Genomic DNA, 24,030 nt, shown 5'->3' with positions numbered 1-24,030 from the left:
AAGGTCTGCCTCTCCAGTCCCATATTCTGCAGGGATGCGTGAAAAATTCATTTCTGTTTATTTTCAACCAGGAGGCCTCCTTACACTGCGCCAGATGTGATCTGCAGTCACTGCTCAGGCATCTCCAAGCGTGCCAGCGATTTACAAGCCAGGCAAATGTTTGGCAGCACATGCACCTGAAATGTGCACATTTGAAACACACAAATGCATGTTCACCGGTGGGAAAAGAAGGCACAATTAAAGGTGGACACACCCAATGTGTGTGTTTCATGCACATTTTCACACAGCAAGAAAAACACCGCTTGCAACCCAGCATGGGCTGAAGACACAGCAAGCTCAGAGGTAGCATTTGGAGAACTTCGGCCACCTCTCTTTGGGCTTCTGTGCCACAGTCGAGGTTTCCAATGAGCAAACTCCTTGGGTCGTGGTAAAAGCGACTGTGCAGAGCAGAGGATTTGGTGTATCTTCCTTAAACAGCACGTGAGAAAGAAACCAACTAGCCAACCAATCATAAGAGCGCCATGCTGCTCGTTCAGAAAAGCAGGTGCAAATTCCACACCAGCTGATCACCTCGCAGAAAATGAACTGACAAATAAATTGACCTGAACTGTTGGGGTGACCATGGCCCTAATGTTAGGGGAGGGTTCCTCACATGGTAGGAGTGGATGCATCCTGCAGGCAAAGTTCCAGGTCCAACCCCAAGAATTCCAGGAAGACCTGGAGGGCTGCAGCTTCTTCCACGAGGAGCAGCGCGTCCTGCCCTAGATGGCCATGGTCTGACTTTGTAGAAAGCTGCCTCCTCTGTTCCCAACTTTCAGCAGGACTGATTTTACACTGGGGTGCCAAAACTCAGGTCCCTACCACAAAGGGTCCATGACCCTGGCTTGCCGAAGTGGGGGGACCTCTTCTTCCTCCCATCTGCATGCGCAGATTGCCAGCCAAATGACATTCCTGCCCTTCTCTCTGGCCATCAGATGCTTTCCCAGGCGCTGTGCAAGCCCTCTCCCATCCAAATGCTTTAAATGGTTCTCCTGGGGATCAGTTAACAGCTCCAGGCTAAACACACTGGCATTTTTGTGCTTTGGCCCACCCCCCTTTTCCTCTGTTCCCACCCGATGCCTGAAGAGCTGCTCTGAAACAGAATGTTACTCTCAGGGTGGACGAGGCTCAAGGGTGCATCACAGAGAAGGCTGAGATTTCAAGCTGGGTGACGAGACGCTGCCCTCTCTGCTGTTCATGGCAAAGTAGCAAGCTGTAGCCGAGGAGCAATTACGGGCAGAAATCCCACCTTGGGGAGCAGGACTGGCGCAGAGGAACCAAAGCTCCGTGATTCACCCCCAACTTCACTGGGTCCTTCTTTCCAAATCGCCATTGACCCTGGAGCCTCTGCAGGGCCCGGCATTCCGAGCAGCCCCTTCCCCACCTCCCAACACTCGGCTTGGCCGCCATGATTGCTTTGGCTACCAGCCTCCAGGAGGGTTCTGCCTGGAGCCAACGGCCAACTGGCCCGGCCCAGCATCCTTCCCTGCTCCCAGGGAAGGCATCCACCCCCCACAAGAACAGCTCCATGGTCAACACTGTGGTGGAAAGTTCCTTATTGCTTGGCTCTGCGCTAATGGGTAATAAGCGGCAGAGATGCTCTGGAGGGGAAACTGGTCCAGGAACGCCCCTCAGCGCCCCCGCATGCCTTCCTGCACTCTACCTACCAGCCTGGTAAACTTTCTTTGTATCACACCATAATTCGAAAACTTAAAAATGCAATAAAAAGTAGGGGAAAGGGGGAAACATAACCCAATCAACCCTTGTAAAAACCTTTGAGTGTAAAGTAGAGCACATTTTGTTGAAAGTTCTCTGGGCAATTTTTACAGAACATCCTCTTGGAAAAAAAAGTGCAGAGATCATTTTTAAGTCCACCCCGTGGGCTCCATCATTTAATTATGAGTGGGACATAAATTATGCATTTACACATTGTTGCATTTTCAACAAAGTGGCAGGCAGAAACCTCTTCCCATCCCTGCTTCTCTCCCTCCCTCTGTGTGTGTGTGTGTGTGTGTGTGTGTGTGTGTGTGTGTGTGTTCACATCTAGCACTGGCTCGCTCCTTTTCTTCCTGGGGCACTTTAGAGGGGAAAAGGGACTGCGGGGTCTGTGCTGATGAAAAAAATTAGCATTTGTCAGCCAAACACCATTATGAGACCAGCATGGTACTAGCATACAGAAAATCTAAATATGTTTTTAAATTCCTTCCTGCTCAGACTCAGGGCAAGGAGCGAGGGAACGAGGGAAGCTGCCCGAAGAAGCCGCGGCTTCGCCAGGCAGAAAAGGCCTGCCACCCATTTCCTCCCTGGACGGGCGCCCCCTGCGGTGGGTGACCGGACGTGAGCGGAGAGGGGCCACGGGTGAGGCCCTGCCATTACCTGCACCGAGTTGAGCCGGCAGTATCCATTCAGCGGAAACCTGATGACGTGGGTGGGGTCCTGGTTCCAGCCCGCGTTGACCGAGTTACACATGACGTCCCCCGTCTCGGGGAAGACCTCCTCGATGAGGGCCTTCTCCCCGCTCAGGGCAATCCTCTCCCCAAGATCCGGGGTCACCCTGACCACCAGGCAGTCACAGGCCTGCAAGTGCTTCCGCTGCTCCTTCTCTTGCTTCCACCTCTCCAGCTCCTTGATCATTGGCTGCAGCTGGTAGTACTTGGCCTCTTCATATAAAAGGTTGAAGTCCTGGATTCAGGCAGAGAAGAGACAAGCCCTGGGTTCTCTTTCGGGAGCAGCGGTCATCGCCCGGCCTAAACGTTCCCCGCCCCGCAGTGCCGCAAGTCTCCGAATCCCCCCGATTCCCCAATTCCGCCCAGGACTGCGAATGCCTTTTACTCACACGTACCCGGATGGTACGATTTGCGTGCAGCCGCTGACCCGTCCTTTCTCTTCTGCGCCCACGAAGGCAGCTAAACCGGGCAAGGCGCTTGCTTTAATTTAAACCCCTGAACAAGCAGAAGACTTGGCGCATTTCCCAGTGAGGGCACGACGGACAGACAGCGACTGCCTCGCCGGCCGTGGCTTGCAAAGCATCTCCGACAGTGAAGTGAGCAACTGCGCAGTGGCCGACAGAGGAAACCTGCTATTGTAATTACTGTTATTGCGACGGCGATTGCTCTTTTTATCATTTCTTGACCACACAAGAGCGAAAGCTCTGCGTGCCGGCCAGGGAAGTGCAGCCGGATTCCTGCCAAAGCGGGCATTGCAGCGCACCTTGGTTTTACCTAAAAGTGTTAAAGATCTTCCCATGGATGAAATCCTATTAATTTCAGAACTGGTTTGGGACACATGTGCACAGAACTGCACTGAAAAGGTATGTGTGAACAGAATCAGGCGCTGCTTTTGCAAAAAGGGTAACATCACTCTGCGGAACACACAGCAAATCTGTGACGGATCTCTTTGAGGTAAAAGTGTTTGCGAACCTGTCAGGAGAGCTGTTTTCCACCAGCTGTATGGCGTGGTATCTTTCTGAGGTCGACACAGAGTCCAGACATGTTATGGAGGAGGAGAGTTTCTGGAGGTCTGGACTGCAACAGCCCATTACCCGACTCACTGTGCTGAGGACCGTTGGAACACCATTCCTGACAAAGAGACCTGCAGATCCCGGAAGGCTGCATGGTTTGGCTGACTTTTATGTCGGCCTTGAAGGAATTTGGACTTTTTCTTATGGCCTTTTGTTCTACGGAAGGGCTGATGCACAGGGGTGGCGCTTACGTCCCCTGCACCGCCCCACTGGGCGTCTCCCATCCATGCACGCCTTCCGGGAAAGTGCGGAAGGAGATTTCCCCAATGGTTTGAGGTGTGTTTGGGCACCGAGAAGGAAAGCGGGGGGGGGGGGGAGCCTTGAAAAACTGGCCAGATGTGTGGAAGAGGAACAGCACACTCCAAAGGGGGTGCAGTTTTGGCAGGCCCCCCAGTCCAGCCCTTGCAATCACGCCAGCATTTTGCATACAAGGGGTGGGGGAGGCAACGCTTACAAGACGCCTGGGGGTGCTGACCACGCCGTCGCTGCCACATTGCCCTTCACACGCTCCAAGGCAGGGCAGTGGGCTGCCAGGCCCGTGTCTCCGGGCCCCATCTTTACGCCAACCCGGAAGAAAGGGCCTCCCTCTCACGGTGAGGAACTGCAGTCTGGAGGAGGGACGGGGCGCAGCGCGGAGGAGAGGAGAGGCTGGGCGAGCTCCATTCCCCAGCCAGGACCCCAACCCGCTTCACGCAGGCCTGGAAATCCGCACTGGTCCTCAGCCCAGGGAGAGAAGCTCAGGGCAAAATGGGCATGTGAAGGATCTGCCGAGCGGCCTGGGCTCCTTGCCCTGGACCCCGGCCCACCCAGGCACAGCCCCGAGTCCACGCTCCTGGCAGCGTGTCTGGCTGTGAGGGTGTCCCCGGAACGGGGAGCAGCTCTGGCCCTCGGGCTGAAAGGGGTTCCCCACCCTGGCTGTGGAGGGCATTCAAGGCCTTCTCCCAGGGGTCTGCACCCCACATAAACCAGGGGAAAGAGAAAGTGGCTGGCTGGTTACTGGGCAGACTTCACCCGCCAGGCAGCAGGCTTTGCAAGCCGGGCACCGTGGAACTCCTCGCAACTGCACACACACAACTCTCTCCTTGACCCCTCCTCTCAGCCCCTCCGTGTCTCAGCCCTGGCCTGATTCGCCCCTCCCTCGAGCCAGTTGCTTCTGGACTGAGTTGCCTTGCTCATTCGCCCCACAACACTCTGCCCCCTGGAGAGCTGGGAGCTTCCTCCTCTCCACACACGCAGCCCCCTCTGCCCTTTCCCTCAAGCCTCCTCCTCCCGGCCTCTTCCTCCACAGCCTTCTTCCTTCGCCTCTGCTTTCCACCCTCAAGCTGCTGGAGCATCTTCGCAGTCCTCAGCCCACCACAGCTTCAACGCCGACCAAACCAACGACTTCTCTGCCTTCCATGGGACTGGACTGCCAGCTGCCCGGTCCCCTGAGCGAAGGAACACGCCTGGCCTCTTCCCCAACTCTTGGTCAAGCAACGCCCGAGGCCGCGGACTGGAAGACGTTTCCAGGCCTCCTTTGGGCCCAGAAAAGGCCCCACTGCGATGTGGCAAGGGGGCTGAGGAGGCTGCGTGGGAATGGGGAGCAGCTCGCTGGAGGCCACCTCGGAAGTTCACCACGGGAAGGAAGAGCTTCCCGTCTCTCGGACGCTGGACTGAATGGGCTCGAATGGGAAAATCCAGCCAAAGGAATCTGTCTCGTAGGCATATTTCCACATTAGTTCACATTTTAAAAATCTGCAGAAAAATGTGCCATCGATGAGTCCGTGCATCACCCGAAAATACGCTACTCTGGATGTGCTTCAAAACATGCCATGCTAGACAGAACCGGGTCTGGTTCTGGAATCCTACAGCAGCGTAGCATCATCCGAAGAAGTACAAAAGTGGAGGAAGAGCTAGGTTTCATCTGCCCATGGCAGGAATACGGTGGAGGAGGCCCGGACAGGCCGGACTGGGAGTCCCCAAGAGCCCAAACAACCGGAGGAGAGTCTCTTCCCAGATCCTTGGGCTTCAGGCCTTCCTTAACCCTGGAGACCCTCACATGGAGACACACAGTCGTACACTTACAACTGCCAAAGCAGGGGCCTTCCTGGGGATGGTGTGTCCTCTCAGACACCTCCCTTAGGTGTTTGCATTCTTGAGTGTTTCGTAATTGATTCCTTCCTCTGTTACCTGGTTAAACAAGTATTACTATTGCATCAAACTATATACAGGTTCTTAGACTGAAAAAACTCTTTAAAATTTTTTAAAATCCCTACTCCTCCTGTTTTGTAATTTTATCAGCATTATAAATTACATGTGCTAATAAGACAATAATATTGTATTATTATTGAGTGACAATATTAAGTGATAATACTGCAATAATAGTTTTGTAAAGGAAGGATAGTTTTTTTCCCTTTTTTTTCCTATTTTTATTTTTTTCCCCTATTTTTCCTATTTTTTTCCTATTTTTTAAAGGGTCAAATTTTTCCAGGCAACCTACCCAGGGCTAGTGAAATTTTTCCAATACTTAATTTTTCCATGGAAAATATTCAATTTCACAAGTTCGTTAGTGACAATGAACGGATGCCAATTTCTACTCCATATTAGCCAAATTTGGCAGTTTTTGAACTCGCAATTAATGTTTTTGGGGAGAATCAGTATTCCAATAAAAATATTCTACATTCTACAAATGCACATTTAAAGCAGATCCACTGTGAGATCTTATGTATACTGAAAAGTGCCTTTCAGTTCAATGGGGCTTCCTCCCAGAAAATGGGATTGCGGGTAAGACTGCAGCCGAAGTGTATTTTAATTCCAGCCCCCTGCCTCAAAAACTTCAGGTCAAATCCTTCCAGTGCATTGGAACAAAAGAGGAGCATGAGGCATAAAAGAGCGAAAAGCAAAAGCAAAACTTGTTTGCTTGCTAAGTGCACAGGAAGCAATTATGCGCACTGAGCGCATGCCCAAGGGCATCCAAGCACTGCCCAGTGCGCCAGCCTCTACACCCGGGGGCGGGCGGCGGGGGGGCACAGTCCTCTTTTCAGCCTGTTTTGAGGAATGGGCCAGGTCAGTTTTGGGATGGGAGGTGCTGGAGGCCATAGGGGCGAGCCAACACACCAGCGCCCTCCAGCTCGAAGTTCTGTGCCATCTGGGGGGCTAAGCCAGGGGCACCCGCAGGAAAGGGGGGTGCGGAAGGGGCGTGCCCCCTTTCCTGTGAAACCTTTAGCGCAACGCTCTAGGCCCCCTCCTCTGTGCTTGGTGCGGCACCCCAGTGCACACGCCTGGGGCAAATGCAGGGCGTCCCCATTTGCTCCCACCGGCATTTCATTCCGGTTCCTCTGCTGTCACCTGAGTGCCATTTTCTGCTGGAAAGGCAGGACATAAAATGGCTTAAATAAATAAATATCTTGGGGGAAGAGGGGCAGAGTTTTTCAGTGTTTGGCTGTTCACCTGAATTTTTGTGCCCCTTTTCTAGGTTTGTCAAATAGGGGGAAAGTATCAAAAGCTCTTCCAGTGGGATGGATCACGGCCTTGTCTGGAGGCTGAGCGACCGTCAAAGGACTCGTGGCTTGCCTCAGGGTTAGCCCGGGGCCTGCCCAGCCCTCAGTCAGCCTCTGCTGCCTGGGCTCGCACGACCCGGCGCGCCGAGAGCCCCTGGGAGTGTTCCAGGAGGCCGCCTGCAGATGCCGAGTGTGACGTAACGGCTCCTGCGGGGAAACGCGGCCGCACCTGCCAGCCTCAAAACCAGCCTGCAAAGAGCGCGCTTCTCCGCATCCCAAAGCGAGGGCCAAAGGCAACCAGGAAGAAAAGCCAGAACTAATTCTTCTCCACTGACTCCCTTCTGAGATTTCCGCTTCCCAGGAAAAAAATCCGGTCTGCACTGACTTGCCATGAATCATCGCGTCCTGCTGCCGAGCCGGCATTTTGGAAGAAGGAAAACAAAGCGGGAGGAGATCCCAAACACACAACGAAGCACAGCAGAAGGCTGGGGTCACAGACTCCCTCCGAAAGTCCTGTAGTGTCTGGAGGATGGAAGCGCTTTCAGCCCAAGGCCCACGTTCAACTTCGGGGGCTGCATCCAGTGATGGTGCTGAGGACACCGAAGGGTAAGGTCGGGATGCCGAAAGTGCCAGCCTAATTCAGCTTGCAACCCCCAGGAAGCCAAGCTGTGCCAGAGTTGGGAAATCGCCAACCAAGGACCAGCCTGGTCTGGGGAAGGGTCTGAGCTGCCCCTGGACTTGAGGGTCTGCCCCACTGCACGCCAGCCAAGCGACACGAGGGGGAATGGCAAGGCCAGGTCAAAGAGAAAACCTCGGGGTGGGGGGCCAAGCTCAGTATTTTACGACACTCCTTAAAACCCAAGATATTATATGTATTGTATGTAAGCCGCCCTGAGGCTCATGCAAATGGGATGGCATACAAAAATTCTAAATAAATAAGCTTCTTCTCTGAAACTGTCACTTGCAAAACACTTCCCGCACCCTGAGCCATGGGATGGCCAGGCTTGCCCGGAAGTGGACCCCATGCTAACGAGCTAAATTCATTTAGGAAAACAGATTTCGTCCCGGCTCTGCCATTTCATGTCTCCTTCCCATTGTGGTATCTATGACAACAGCAGGGCCTGTGTGTTCAGCTGGAATATCTCCCAGGTTGCAGGCGAGGAGGAGAAGGCCGCAGCCGGTCCAAACTCCACCTGCAAGCAAGCGCCACGAGCCTCGGATCAAGGCGGCCCCGCAAGGAAAGCAGCGGAACTGAGCAGATGCAAACGGGCTGCGCGAGCGACCTCTGGCCCGGGTGCAGGCAGCGCTCGGCCCAGCCTTCGTGCCACAGAGCACCTGCGCACCTCACGGTGCCCCTCGCATGCAGGCCTTCCCTCCCGCCCTTCCGGGCTGAGCCATGGCTGGCACTTCCGTGCACCCCAGTGCCCACACTCTGGAGCCCTGGGCGTCCCACTCCTCGGGCCTGTGCAGGCGTTTCTCTGCACGAGTGGGGAGAACGTGTGGGCTACGCATGTGGCCTCTGCTTCCAAAACCTCCCGGCACTTGGGTCCCCGCCTGCCATGTTGGTTTGGCAAGGTGTGGATGGCCGGCCCTTCCCCCAGACGTGAGCGGAGGTCTCTGTGAGACCAGGAACTCTCAGAAGGCTGCTTTGTTTGGAACGCCCTTGTCCGACTTTAGGAAGAAATGTGAAAGCTGGAAAAAACATTCAGAGGAGGCAGATATTTTGGAGAGAGCCGTATGGGTCGGGTTTGTGGTTGAGGGGCATAAATGCCTCGCCTCTCCTTTCGTGATCATCTCCCTCGCATCCGACAGCGCTCTTGAACTTCAGTTAAAGCCCAGGAGAGACTTCATACGGCACCTCTTTTCCCATTCCCCTGCCTTTTCAGAACTGGAAATAGAGGCGATCAGGGAAGCATCATAAAAAGAAAGAACACCCCCCTTCCTTGTGTACCAGGCAGAAACGAGCACAAGGGCACCACATGAGCAGCAGTGGGACAAAGAACCCAAGGAGCCCTTGGGGAAAAAGAAAGAAGTCGTGTAGCATCCGCCTCCGAGGAACTTTCGGGCGACTGTGCCCCTCCCTGGAAGGAAGCAGCTTTGCCCACCAACGGCGGAGAGATTTTAAAGGAGAGGTTTGCCCTTGGCATCCCTGGAACTACGGTGGCCCACCCTGGCTCACAGCTGGCCTCGGCTGGCCATGATCGGGCATGGGGAAAGCTGCCCACAGCTGGGTCCACACGTGGCGGGGGGGGGGAGGGGAAGGGCCTTTGCCAGCCATGGGGCTGTGCTTCCTCAGAAGGATCCACTCTCAAACAGACAATTGAATGAGTAAACAAACGGATTGCAGGCTTCTAGCCTGTCTTACCTTAAAGTCTTCTGGGAGCAGCAGTTTTGACGTTCTTAAGAAGCTTAAGATGTATCTGAAAATTTCCCCGTCTCGATCAATGAAATAGTGCTGTTTTAAGCTGTCCAAGACAATAGGCTCCGTGCCATTAAACAGACGGCTTATTCTGGGAGGGGGGAAAAAAGGAAAAGGATGGGCAGAGAATGGAGCAGAAGGACACGTGATCGTGCAAGAGGCACAGACTCTTCGGTGGCACAGAGGACTGGCAGGTTCCTCGACTATTTGGTCTGGCCTCAAATTCCTGGGCAGGAACCCAGAAGAATTAACCACTGAGGCATCCACCCCCAAATTTGTGCCACATAAACTTTATGATGGAGTCCCCCAAAGAATGGTGCCCCGTGCCAATGCCAGCTGCTTGATTCACCCAACAGATCAGTCAAGGGACCCAGAAGCTCCAGAAGGAAAGCCAAGACCAGTCCACGCAGTGCTGGGCCACCTCCTCTTCCTCAGCATCTCCGGTGAGCAAAGTTGCTGCTGAGACGCATTTACAAGGCTCTGATTCAGGAGACCGGCTGTTTCCCTGAATCCTGTCCTCAAACTGCGCACCAACAAGACAAACCGACTTGGCTCACACCTGATCGTGGCTTAGTCAAGCAGCCAGAACTGGCCCAGGAAAGGGTCTTGGGAGAGAACTTGGAAGCCTGGCTTCCCTTCGTGGCTCAACAACCACGGCTTAGTACCACCTGCCCTAGCCTAGCAGCCTCCTGTGCTGGACTGCAGCCCCCATAACCCCCCTTGGCCATGCTGGCAAGGAATGATGGGAGTTACAGTCCAGCACGTGCGGAGGCCACTTGGATGAGGGAAACTGGTTTAAGTCAAGACTGCTTCTGCGGGGCTGGTTTTACACAAGGGGTGTGGGTGTGTCCCAGCGTGAAAACACGTATCCAGGAACTCCCCAAGCTCCTCCTGGCTGGCAAAGGATGGTCCGCCGCCCTGCCTGAGCTCTTTTGCAGAGGGAAGTTTTGGGCCAGAAGGGAGAGCATCTTCTCCTGAAGAGGCCACATTCCCCACTTGAGGGGGTCCACCTGGCGCTTACAAATAGCACCTGAAAAGTTCAAACGAATTCCCATTCGCAAGAGATCCTTTTGCAAAACTCCTGTTTCTTCCTCCTGACAGTTGTGCGGTTGCAAAATGCGCCTCTAATTAGAAAAGCATCTCTTAAGATCATCGCTGCTGCCTTTCCCGCAGACAGAATCCCTCTGGCTTCCTCCCGCTTTTCTCTGAATTTGTTTGCATCTCTCAGGGAGGAAAAGCTCCCCTCAGAATTGGGGAGTTTGGGTGCAGTTTTCTCCTGCCTCCATGGCCCAGATTGGAAAAAAACTCTGTTTGATGTCACATTGTTCTCCCACTTCATGTATAATTTTCTTTCCACTATCGCTCCAAATCTGGTGTTTCCAGTTCCTTCTAATTTAGTAATCATCTGCAGATTTCATTAATGTGCCATCTACTCTCTTCTGGATTAATTACAGAGATATTTAATAATGCTGGCACTCATGCAATTTCCTCGCTGAACGCGAGGAGAAGGTCCCACACCCTTTCTGGGAACCACAATTTGCATCCGGTCATCCCCCACCTTGCTCATCGCCTATCTGCGCCACATTTGAGCTTGCAAGACACACGCAGCATTTGGAACCAGGATCCAGTGGGAAACTTCCCAATAGGCCTTTGCAAACCCCGACACAAGACCTGTCTGTGCCTCCCCATCAAGCGGACTCTGAGGCGACGGCCAGGTTTGCTCCCACAGGCACCGCGACAGCTGTGGACCCTCGCTTAGCCACACTCTGCATGCCACCGTGTGAGGGCAGCGTCACACGCCCAGGTCCCTCCCAGTGCTGGCAGGATCAGCGGCATGTGTGCACACCATTGCGACATGGGCTGCAACCTCTGGAGCCGGATGCGCCACCTGCGAAGCACCCCGATGCATCCGCAAGAGCTGCGTTCCCTCGAGACGGGTTCTTAGCACGGAGCCCGATCTTTGGGTGTTATCTTTGGCTACAGCCTATGGGCACCAGTCCGTCCTTGCGGGACTTCCTATGGAGCTGCTCTCCTGGCCCAGCCTCTCTCCTGTCAGCAAAAGCTTCCCCTGTTTATGTATTTATTTTATATTTATTTCTAGTTCCATTTCTATGTCGCCAACTACTTGAAAAGTTCCTAGGTGCCTTACAAAATCATAAAAATACATGTTTAAATCTAAAACCATTTAAAATTTTAAAATCAAATATAATGCAATAACATTAAATAGGTGGAAGGGAGTCAGGATCAATTAAAAGATATTAAAAAGGTACGTTTTCACCTGGCGCAAAATGTTGTGATAACACCTGCAACCTATCCCAAAAAGCTGAAATATCTCCAACAACTGGTGCGAAGACCCTGAGTTAAAATATGATGCCATTTGGGGTGTGCTGTCTCCATGCCTTCTGCCACCAGAAAGTGGGCCCCGAGAGCTCCCCCAGTTTGGAATTCAACTCTCGGGCCAAAGGAGATCCAGTGACACTGGATTCGAAGACGCCCTAAGATTTAGGAGGCCACCAAAGCATGCCGGTTCCCAACTTCTTCCTCCAGACCACCATGTCTGGGTGAGGGCAAAATGGCAGACTTGATGGTTTGAACCCCTTTGCCAACATAATGAGGCTGCGAAAGGACGGCATACAAATATAATAAACAAATAATATTTATATCAATAACCCAGCACTGCACAGGACTCTGAACAGCTTCCCTTCCACATTTTTAAATAACATAACTGACAGATGCTAATCAAGACCATTTGGAAAGCAGCTCCCTGCCACCCAAAAAAGTTCTTTTTTGTTTTCTTTCTTTGCTTTGTTTCAAGCCATCTGGAGATCAAACACAAACTTCCTCTTTAAGTGAGCCACTTATGCATTGCCCCCCAAAAGGGAACACATCAGCAGAAAAGGAGGACAAGAAAGGACACAGATTTGCATAAAATTTGTACATGCTAATTTACAGGAATCAGAAATTATTGCTATAATTTGAACAGGAAGACGATGTGGTTCATCAGAGCAGGGCAGATGGTGGCCGGGTGTCCAGGTGCTAACTCTGGCTGGACCACCTTTCCCATGGCCCGACATCCTTCCGCTGCTCCTTCCGCCTCCTGGCTTGTCCTCATTCAGCTAGGCATGGCCACCCCTTCAAACAGAGGACTGTGCCCCTTGGCTCCTTCACGTTGGGCAAGTGCTTCGCACAGCGAAGGGTTAATGCCGTCTTGAATTTCTGTGCGTGAGCGGGAACTGGCATTCCACTGACGCGGCACTCCCCTCGGTTAAACTGGAATCAATTAGTCGGGGGTGGGGATGCGCTGGTTAGCGCTGCGCTCGGTCTTGTACTGAATCCACTTCGTAACTGCAGCTTGGAGAACATTTACAGCGGCGATGAACGCAGCTCGGAGGGCTGCTGGAACTGCCGTCGAGGCGCTGCCCTCGCGGCGTGTGTGGGCGAAGGCTGGCCTGCCACTTCCTGCCGGCGTCTGCCCGACTGGCTGAGGTCCCTTTGCCAACCGCCCTCTGCTTGCCTCTCCAAGGCGGGCGCTGGGCGGCCTGGACTCCCCCGTGCCAGAGCCCAGAGATGGGACGCGGCCACTCGCAGGAAGCGGTGAGGGCCAAAGACAAAGGCTTCCCAATGAGGCCACTTGGCGGACTGCGAGCAGAGCCAAGGTGGAACTCTGGACCTGCCTGTCACAACAGCTCCTCGCTCGCTCGCTCGCTCACTCGCTCCAGGGCAGAAAACCCTTGCTGAGCCCAAGAACCGAGCAAAGCAAAAATATCTTTAATATTTATTATGAGGCTCTTGCTTTTTTTTAAAGCCTGCCTTTTTGGGTTTTAAGCGTAAGAACGATTTTTAAGAACTTGACAGTTAAAACCCATAAAAGAACCTCTGGATTAAAGAAGCACGGAGAACAAACCATGGGAATGAAGCAGAAGCCTGGGCATAGAAAGGCCACTGGGGGAATGATGGATTTCACCCCAACGAGGAAGGAAGCGCTCCAGAGAAGTGGCAACGACGCCACTGGGATGTCTGGGAGGCCGATCTTCTCGAGGGGCAGCGAGCAGGGCCTCCAAGGTGGTGCATCTGATTGCAGGTAGTTCTCAGCCGTACCTGGTGCCGAATCACTGAGGGCTTTAAAACGCACTACTCTAAACCGAAGGCAGGAAGGAACAAGGGGGCGGCTGCAGGGCTGGGGTGACGCCGGCAGAACGCCCAGCCTCGCGGCCACTCCAGGTAGCTAGAATTTGGCATCCACTGGAAGATGCAGGATTGCCGTCACAGGCACCCTCACATTCAGAGCATGCCTCTCTTCTAGTCTGCATGTGACGGTACCAGTGGTTGGGTGCCACCACAGGTTCACAACCTTAAAAGAATGTTTAGATGCCAGTAATGTGCACAAATAATTTTCTGATTTGAAAACGTCATTTGTTTTTGAGTGTACCAGGCAAATGCCAAGTCTTGTCTTGCCAATACCTGGGGAAATGCCCCCTCTCAAAGACGGGAGGCAATACTGCAGACATGAAGCGGCGCTCCCTGTGAGAGACCAGGCGATTTGCTTGCGAAGGGGGGTGATGAGTGCATCTCCTCTTATCACCATGACCCACTAGTCCCTATTGTCTGAACAGCTCTCCGTGTGCTCTGCTTTTCCAACTCTTGGAGGCTGTTAATACTCCAGCAAGCTGAGATCTAGAACCCTTACTTTTTCATGAACATGGGCTTTTGACACCTGTCAAAACAAATGCCTTTTCTTAAAGTGGGGTTTTTGACAGGGCTACACAGAGTTGCTTGGATGCATTCCATGAATGGGGAGAAAACAGGTGGGCTCTCCAGCTGCCTGGAGAGGCAGGGGGCTCTGCCACACTAGAGACATTCAGGAGGAAACTGGGCAGCCCTCTGAGTGGGGTGGTGTGACTTGCTGTCCTGCAGCAGCAGGGGGTGGACCCGATGGCCTCCATGGCCCCTTCCAGCTCCACTACTCTAGGATTCTATGACACTAAGATAAGCTTAGTCACCAAGATCCCCGGGGTGCTGGTGAGAAGGCTGAAGTGGGGACCATCCATGCCGAGTCCCACCATCTCGGGTTGAACAACCCACACTAAGTAGCCTGTGCCCAAGGCTGGTGGTTGGACCATGCGAAGTCGCCCTATGGGGCCATAAAGGCCTTCTTTTCAAAGAAGATTTGAGGCTGAGTGTGCGCATGTGCGTGAGAAAGAGAGAGCACATGGAGGTGCCAAAGCCTCCGTTTACCCAAGAAGGCATATCCATAGTGCCGCAGACATGCACTTCCCCTCCTGGAGAAGACCCTCATGCTGGGGAAAGCTGAAGGCGGAAGAACAAGGCGACACCCAGCTTCGCAGGGGCTGAGCCGGGCCGTCACAGGCAGGCCGTTCTGAGGGCCCGCAGTCACAGATGACCTGATGGCAGGTGGGAGCAGCAAAGCTCTCTGGGGCTAAGGAGCTCTCCACATATACCAAGGGCGAACAACGTGGTGGCCAGTGAGACGCTTTGGCCTGCGACTCCCTCCCTCTAACCTGGGTGGATCTGGAGGGCCAAACATCTGGACAGGCAGAAGGTGCTCACACCTATCTTCTACCTGGCCACACAGCCTTCCCCAGGCTGCCCCCCCAGCTGTGCAGGATTGCAGTTCCCAGTGCAGGGCCATCACGGCTGGGGACTGCTGCAGGGCGGCAGGCCGGGAAGGGTTCTGTAGAGCACAGCGATGGTGCTGCGTCCAGCCGCCCATCCTCACAGCATCCTCAGCCCCCAGCTCTGAACTTCTTCCTCCCTGTGCTTCCGCCGTCCTTCTTCACAATGGACCGTCCACTACTTTCTGCCTCGGGCAAACTCTTCCACTCTGCAAGCAGGCCGCTACGAATGCGCTCTTGAAAATCCACCCACATCACGCTCACCAGCATCCCCTCCGGCACGCCCCGGGAAGCTGGCGGTGCTGTTGAACGTGTTTGCGTGGCAGCAACCCCTCCGCCGTAAGAGCAACCCTCAGATTCACCCAGAGATTAAATGCTCCAGGAAATGCCCTTTGGTTTTAAGAGGCAACGGCTGCAGCTTGGTTGGCCACTGGAAACAGAATGCCAGACCTGGGCCTGATCCGGCCGGGCTCTATTTAGGTTCTGCCCAACAGCAACGGTCCAGCATCATGTTGTGGGAGCCCAAACAACCTCTCAGGGCTAGGAGGTCATTTCCTCTGCGTGCGCTAATTTTTTCATCAAATATTTCCTGTCAAATACTTGCGGTGTGCTGGGACAACGAATGTGGGTAATTTCTAACAAAATGTGAGCCAAGGAAGCAACTAAATGAGGTCATTTTATCTAGAGAATCAGAAAAATGTTTGATACCGATGACCCAAGGTAAAGGATCTCACTTTGAAGAGGCGAAGCTTCCTGCTTCAACTTTTCTGGAACACCCTCTCCCTGTCCCGTTGGACTTCAGCTTTCAGGAGACCCAGCCAATGGTCAGAAACACCAGGAGATGAAGCCCAAAACCTCCAGAGGGCACCAACTCAGGGAAAGCTGTGATGGGCAGTTGTAAAATCATGCACGGGGTGGAGATGACAGATCCATCTTTCTCATATCAAACAAGGAAGCCCATCGATGCCTGGGATTTGCTGGCACAGCGCCGATGGCCCAAAATGGCGAGGAGGACGACCAGGGAAGCAGAGCATTGCCCGACTGTGAGGGGTGCGCTCAGAGGCCTTCGCATGCGGCTGAATGGCAGCTAAGTTGTGCAAGGTTGTGGTGGGGTCCCACCTCTGGTGCTGCCGTGCCCCGTACAGAAATGCCGAGTGGCCACTGCGGCCACGTGCAGATACGGCGACTTCGTCACCAGGTTTTTCCCCCCTCCCTTAACCCTTTCCTCGCCCCCCGACTTGCCTACTGAAGAGTCCCGGTAATAGCAGAAGCTTGTCTGACTTTTCTGAACGTTTGGTCAGCTGAATGAAGGCCTTGCTCCAATATGGAGTCGGGCATTTTAGCTGAAGCCACCGGGCTGCCTTTTCCATGAAACCAAGCATGTTTAGTGGGTGCTAGTGAATAAACACAATGAACAGTGCGCAATCCCACACTTCCGGGACCTTCTGCAGGGGCTCCGAGGCTGGACACACGCAGGCCCCCGCCCCGTGTTTGTGGCCACAACACCTTTTCTGCCACTTGCGTCAACCTTGCCAACTCGCCAGGCGATGGACGGGGAAAATAACCCGAAACCGCTGCTTTCTTCCCTGAAAACCCTCCTGGCCAACTCAGGGGGCTGGAATTGCTCTCAGCCCCGGGAGTGCGGCTGGAAGCCCCCTCCCCTCCCTCCCTCCCTCCCTCCCTCCCTCCTCAGATGGCTTATTGTGCTGCAGAATTCCCTTCACTGGCACGGCAGGAATTTTGCCTGCACTGCAAAGAGGGCACGGGGAATGTTAATTTCAGCAATTATGTGATTAATATTTAACCGTTCGGTAATATTTGTGCTATTTATAATTTATCTGTTTACATTCATTAAAATGAATGACATAGACACTTCCTGTGCCCCGTGTCAAATTCTTTGTGATTGTGTGTATATGGAAAATAAGCCCTGAAAGGTGCCCCTTTGGATTGTGCCCCTGCTCTGCGCCACCGCAAGCACGCGGCTCCTGCGCTGCTCCAGTTTCTCCCGCACATCGGCTGCTCCACATGCTGCCCCCGCCCTGCAGTCTGGCGTGTGCGGGAAGGGGAAATGCGGCCGACAGCGTCTCAGAGGCTTCCTTGCGCTGGAGCCGGAGTCTGCCAGCTCAGATGCTGAGCTCAGGCCGGTGAGGGGGGAAACGGCCAACCGGGCAAGGCCCCCACCGTGCCTGCCCGCGCTGGGCCTGTGAGAGCATGGAAGGCTGGGGCAACGCAGGAAGGAGTCCAAGAGAAGGGGCCCTCTGGCCCTCCAGCCGTTCTGTCCTGCCGCCTCCTCCTCTGCAGCTGTTCAGGTGCTTGGCAGCCACAAAAAAGCCAAAAAAGAACCCCGAGGTCTCCTGGCACTGGTGTGACCTTGCCCGTGCTCTGGACGGCTCGAACCCTCTCCTCTCCGGGGGAGGAGATACTGGTAGCTCGAGGTTCCAGCTAAAGCAATATTCCGATGTTGGCTCCATGACTGCGGTGCCCAACCCTGCTCCCCTCTGGCAATGGCTCCCCGAAGCTTCTCCCGAGTGGGGCGAGGTGCTGGGCCGAGGCAGGTTCCACGCCCCCGGCCCAAGCAACACGATGTGAGCCCCTCTCTCTCGCTGCGGTTGTGAGCCCACCGTGGGAGGGATCGCCCTGCTGCCTCCGTCCTTCCTCCACTGGGCAGGAGGCCGCTGTCCCTGAAAACTGCCAAGGAAGCACCCAAGCAGGGAGAGCCCGGCTGCCCAGGAGCGAAAGGACTCGGCGGAAGTGCCCCCTGCGCTCTCGGAAGCAGCTCTTCCCATTTTGCGGATCAAGAAGCGAGCTGAGCGTGCGGAGAGGACAAACACCACGCAGAGGCAAGGCGAGCACATGCGCTTCTAACCAGCCCAACGGTGCCGTGCCAGATTGCCTTTCCTTCAAAGGAACTAAGCTGGTTTCCCTAGTTCTCCTCCTCAATCTAATCCACATAACAACCACCCTGTGAGGTAGGCGGGGCTGAGAGCCTGGGGCTGGCCCAAGGAGCTCCATGGACAAGTGGGGTCTAGAACCCAGATCTCCGGAATCCTACTGTTAACTACCACATCACCCTGGCTTTCAGAATGTAGACTCTGGTTCCCAGCATCCCTGACCACTGCTCATGCTGGCCAGGGCTTACAGGTGTTGCAGCCCTTCTGAGGCCCCTGGGATGCCTGCTCGCTTTCTCAAAATCCTCCTCCAAAGTCCTATGTACGTCAAACCGTAATTATGCCAAGCCTTGTCTCTGTAGAGCTGCGGGTGTTTCCTTTCGGCCAAAATCAATTTCGGAGAAGAGCTCAGGGCGCATTCCCACTGTGGGCGGCGCCCCGGGTGAAAGGGGAGGCAGCCAAATACCAGCTGGTGCAGCTCATGCTTGGGACTGCCTGGAACCACGCTGCAGAGGCACTTTGGCCCTCCTGCGTGGGGGCAAAAGGCTGCCGAGAGAAGCTGCGAACCATCATGTGATCGGCCCTCAAGGGGGCCTCCTGGGAGCCCCGGAGGGAGAGTTCAGGACTGCAGGAGGGCCGATGGGATCGTGTGCCCTCAGGGTACCGCCAGCAGATGGCGGACAGTCCTGCTTCAGCACGGACTTCCCCTCATGGAGACACTCAAGAAAGCAGGTCTGAAAAGCCGAGCACCGAAGTGCTGTGCCGCGTTCAAGCTCCCCAGAGCAGCGATTCCAACCCTCCTCGTGCCAGGATGGAGCAGGAAGCAGAATTCAGGTTTCTGAACTCTCTGGCTGCACAGGAAAATGGGCCGCGGCCTGCTCTTGGGCAGGTGGGTTGCCTCGAGCAACCTGGAGAGGAAGCAGCTGCCGGGCTGGCGCAGATCAGTATGCAACCCTAAGCCAGGCCATGGCCTCCTCCAGGGCTGTCTGCCCAGGGCCAGGAGGACAAGCCTCCACGATTACTGGGCCAAAGGTAGCTGCTGAACCAGGCCCTGGTCTGGGTTTGCTGCTCCGCTGCCCCCTGCAGCTTCCCCGGCACCTCCAGATGTGTCCAGCTGCTGGCTGAGGAAGAGGAAAGTGCAGGAGTCCGTCAGGTACTGGGTCCCCGGGGAATGGACGCAACCGCCTTTTTGCTCACCTACACCTGGCCGAGGAGCACAAGAGCCAACACCTGGTGGGGGACCCTTGCCTTTAGGTTGGGGAAGTGCCACCTTTTTGGAAATGCGTGTCACATTCCCTCCGGGGCCACCTGTGGGCAGCAGGAGTGGCCAAAACCAAAAGTGTGGGGGACAAATCGAAGTGCTGGCAGGAGCGCCCTCGGCCGGTGCCCTTCATGCATCCATCGCCCAGGCCTTCTCCCAAACATCCGTCCGCACAGAGGAAGACTGCGGAATTCGTCTCTCATCTCGGGGTTAGAGAACAACGCAGCTGCAAGCCCTGGGCCTCTCATGCGCGTGAGTCTCTCCTACAGATGGGATGTGATTCCATTTCTTGCACACCGGGAGATGCAAAATTCAGCAGATTGCTGGAGTCTCCACAAACACCCGGCGTACCTCACTGCAGCAGGACAGGATGTGGCCAGGTGAGCCTGGTCTGTTTGCCCGGTCTGCTCTCCGGCCATCTGCATGAAGTCCAGTCCGGGGTTCTGACACTGGGGGCACCTGCTGATTCTCTCCACCTCTACCTTTACCCTGGACCTGGCCTGGGCAGCCCTTCAGACAGAGGACTGGCCTCTGTGAAAGAGGACAGCTGGCCCCTCTTCCCCCTTGCTCTCTTGAAAGCAGTGAATGCAAAACTAACCCAAATGGCCAGGCAAAACCAGCCCTAAATTGCTTTAATCCCATACTGAGATAGTAAAGGAAACCCTGTATAAATTAAAGGGTCCGAGTTGAACTGGCTCTGCAGAGTGAAAAATAGGAAGGCAAGGCTTTCTTCGCCCGTCCCTGTCTCCTTTTGTGTCCCGATTTGCGATTGCAAGATTGGCTTTTACTGATCCACGAGCCCTGGGAACCTTTGAGGGACAGTCACGAATAAGGAAGTGATGCACACATTAGCTGAAATTTGTGCAATTAATATCGTGCAGGGGAGAAATGTGTCTCCTGGTTTTGAGCGGCAATCTAATTTCTCCCTGCACAACCCTTAATGCTAGCACCCGGTTAATGAGAGGCTGCAACAACCTCTCGCTTCTTTGCCTCCCTGGTGGTGCAGGTGCAGCCTCTCCCGCCTGGGGGCCGGCACGGACTCCCATCTGCCCTTCCGTGCTTTCAGGCCCTGGACGTCCTCCCAGGCTTCTGCTTCAGCTCTTGAACCGGGGGCTTTCTGCCCCTGAAGACATGACACCTGCCTTCCACTGGCCCCCCGCCCATGCAGCTTTTCCTCACACAGGACTTGTTTTAGGCTGGAACCCTAAGCTGAACACCCGGGACAAAGCTGACCTGGAGTAAACATGCCTGAGATGTGAGCTGCCCCCTGTTAAATGCTACCCTCTCCTACGAACTGAAAGAAGGCTGGCCACAGTCGGAGGCAGGAGACAGGGGCTCCCACTGGCAGCCTCCCATCGACTCTAGAGGAGCCCAGCGCTGGTATCAATCCTCCACCTTTCCTGCCGCAGCAAACACACAGCTTGCTTCATCTCCCATCCAAAGCTAGCAGCAGGGAGCTTTTGTGCAATCCACTGCCATCAATTTCACATCTATCTGAAAGGTGAGGCGAAATTGCCGTCTGTGAGTTAACAGCCTTGCCCTGGAAACCTCTCCTAATCTCAGCCATCTCGGGCTCGCTGTGGCTCAGGGCCAACAATTCGCCCACCCCCTGAAGAGCTTGTCTTCTGCCTCCTTCTGCAGGTCAAGGGATAAAAGGAGACCCCTGGGGCGCACTGAGACTCTCCTGGGCAAGACCCACCAACAGGTGTGCGCCTGATCAGTCCATGCCCAGTCGGGTTGGGCCCTGCAGGCAGCCAGTCCTAAGCCTGTTGCATCCAATTTCTGCATCATCCACTTTTTTTTGGTACAGTGTACAAATTTTGCATTTATTTCTGCATATCATGTCCTCTAAAATGTACATTTTTGCACATTGTTCTCTAAAGTACACACTCTGTTTGCTTTTTCTACGAGTTATCGGGATACAAAATGGCCCTTCCATCTCTGGGCTGTTCTGTATGCCGGGAGCTCCTTGAGCACCGCAAAAGTCGGAGCAGCACGTAACCTGCAGGTGAACCGCACGCTCATCTGCATGTTCGGCCAGGAAACGGCCACATGGTGCGTCTGCTTGAAAATGCCCCCCGAAGAGAATCTCCAGCACTAGGACGCCCTCGCGCATGGGTCAGCTGCGGCAGGCCTCCGAAGTGGATGGACGCACGTGGAATAACGGTGCCTGTTTTCGAAGGTGCAGCGCAATTCCGTCTGATCCCGCAAGGTAAAGGCTTCTCCATCTTTAATTTTTGTAATAACACTGCGTTCCTACCTTTTGACTTTGATGCTAGAGTGCCACAGGAATTCTCTCCCTCCCACCATATGCTACTTCTTCAACGCTTTTGAAGGATATTACATCCACTAACTATTAAGCACCTGGAGGAATGTCTGGATCTATTTCTACCACCTAGATTTAATACTTTTATATTTTTTCTGCAGATGAGAATATCTATTTTTGCCTAGATCGGTGCTTGGGTATAAACCATCAATACATATTTTTAAAAGTCAGAGCACCAAAGTGGCTTCTGAGATGATTTTTTTTAAAGTTCTGGATGGATACATATATCAAACTTTCAGTAATAGTGGATGAGAGGATGAAAGAGAATTGAGAAATACACACCTGCATTTGAGTAATGAATCCAATTAGTCTTTTCTGTTACAGATACAAACACTGGTGGGGCTCTCATTATACAGGAGCTGTGATCACCTGATGGAAACTCTGCAACATGAAAATTGTCTGGGGCTGGGACTGATGTCAGACGAACTGGTCTCCAGTTCGTTCTTCCCGCCGCCCCCCCCACCCCGCTTAGAGCCCTTCTCCAGTCATCGGGCACGTCTCTTGTCTCCCATGGATTCTCCGAGGTGATAGAGGGTGGTTCCAAAAGTTCTTCTGCTAGCTCTTTTATGACTCTGGAGATTACATGAATGGACATGGCTAGCGTCAAGGGTCAGACTAGATGGCCCAGAAAGGCCCTGCTGACTCACTTTGCTCCTTCGTTTCTAAATTCTTCGAGCCCTAGAGATCTGAACTCATTTGGTCAAACAAGAAGATCCTTGACCGCTTCTCTGTCAGTCTTGGGCTGCCCTCCTGCTCCTCCAGCTCGCACTGCCCCTTCATCGGGGGGCTTCAGGTCTCCTTTCGGGAGCAGACTGGGCCAAAGTGGGAACCTCTGCCTTGCTTTGTCTATTACCAGCACGGAGCGGGCTACAGCTCTTGCTCTGCGTGGCGAGGTGGCCAGCCCGCCTCGTGGCAGGGCAGGGGAAAGGACCCTCAGGTGAGACCCGGGGAAGCTGCCGCCAGGCACTGGGGCAGGCGGGCTACTGGGCACACCTAACTCAGCAGGGTAGCTCCGTGCGTTCACAAGAAAAACCACGTCCCCAGAGGAGAACGCCTTCCCTCGCGGCTGCAGAGAAATGCTCAACAGCCCTCTGTGCACACGCCGCAAGGGGAACCAATCCCGCGTTTGTTTTTCTGAAGCAGAAGACCACTTCATTTCGGTCAAATTAATGGCAAAAAGTTGTGCGGACACATGTTCTTTGATCAGGAGTGTCAAATCTTCTTGCCTGAGGGCTGAATGCAGTTTTGCCGGCGTCCCAGTGATGAGCAGGAGCAAAGCCAAGAGGGGGTGGCCAAAATGACCAAACACGCCATGTATTTTTAATTATTTTGGTTCACCATGCATCCATAAATACTTCCCGCCGTTATTATATGCACATTGTTTTAACTGTTTTATAATGTTGTGATTGTTGACCACTTAGAGAGTCTGGTAGGACTAGCAAAGTGTTCTAAAAGATCAATAAATCGATTGTGGAGTGGAAGAGTCCACTGGAACTGTTGTCCTTTGGGGACATCATGAGAAGGTAAGATCTGCTGGAGAAAATGGCCAGGCTAGGGAACACCAAAGGCAGAAGACGGGAAAACCAACTACGAGATTGATCAAGTCCATCAAGGAAGCCAAAGCCCCGAGTTTACAAGAGCCGAGCTGGGCTGTCACGTACCGAATCTTCTTGAAAGCGCTCATTCATAAGGCCGACATAGGTTGGAGATGACTCGGCAACACGAAACGACGATATTCAGCTCTTTCTGCTCACTACCAAAGCCACAAAAAACACATCCCAACTTTTCAGAATGGGGCAACGTCCAGAAGATGGAAAGCCACCAAGAATTGCTGGGGTGGGATTGGTCAAGGGAAGGTGCGAGGCTACCTGGGGAAAACACGGATACCAGGGCAAGCTGGATTCCAGACGGCTCGTGGGTCAAAGGCAAGCTACCTAGGGTTGCCCTCCAGCTTACAGGCCTGAGGTCCAGCACTTCTTACCTAGAACTTTGACCCAATCCCAAACTGTAAGTCCAATCAAAACTACCAAGGACAGCAGCACCAGAACCCTTCACGACCGCCCAACCGGAAGAGGCAAGGTGGCCCACTTGGGTGTGCTTCCAGCAAAACTTGGTGTGCGACCGAGCCGCCGTGCTCTCGTGCCGCGAGATGTGCGCCCCTTCTCCCCCACGTCCCTGCCTGCAGCCGCTCTGCCTCGGCGGAGCCGCGAACAGCCCAGAGTGTGCCGTGCCGCTTGGCCACCGAGCACGGGCATCAGGCCTGCGCAGCAGAGCACAGGCTGGGCTGAACGCGCGGTCCAGGCCCATCGCCACCAAGCGCCCACGCCCCCTGGAGCGCTGCAGCGTTCTGCGGTGCGGATTCTCTCAGCCCTATTTAAATAACTTGCAAGCAGGTAAAAGACAAACCAAGTAGGCAGAAAGAGAACCCCATGTATAAAACATCCCGCTCCACAACCGCAGTTCTG

General features: G+C 54.1%; 1 protein-coding gene across 1 annotated transcript in view; it reads right to left on the bottom strand.

Moving 5' to 3' along the window:
- The window catches only part of KCTD15 (potassium channel tetramerization domain containing 15), a 46,364-nt gene that overhangs the window by 6,115 nt on the left and 16,219 nt on the right, over positions 1-24,030 (bottom strand). Inside the window, exons 2-3 of the mRNA XM_044434125.1 lie at positions 9,404-9,548; positions 2,416-2,721 (exon numbers count right to left, since the gene is read on the bottom strand). Of these exons, the coding sequence (XP_044290060.1) occupies positions 2,416-2,721; positions 9,404-9,548 (451 nt within the window). The remainder of the gene's footprint in view (positions 1-2,415; positions 2,722-9,403; positions 9,549-24,030) is intronic.

Source organism: Varanus komodoensis, unplaced genomic scaffold (assembly GCF_004798865.1).
Source record: "Varanus komodoensis strain SLA01 unplaced genomic scaffold, ASM479886v1 scaffold27, whole genome shotgun sequence".
Taxonomy (NCBI): domain Eukaryota; kingdom Metazoa; phylum Chordata; class Lepidosauria; order Squamata; family Varanidae; genus Varanus; species Varanus komodoensis.
Note: the sequence above shows the minus strand (reverse complement) of the source record. Positions and strands in the feature narration are given on the sequence as shown.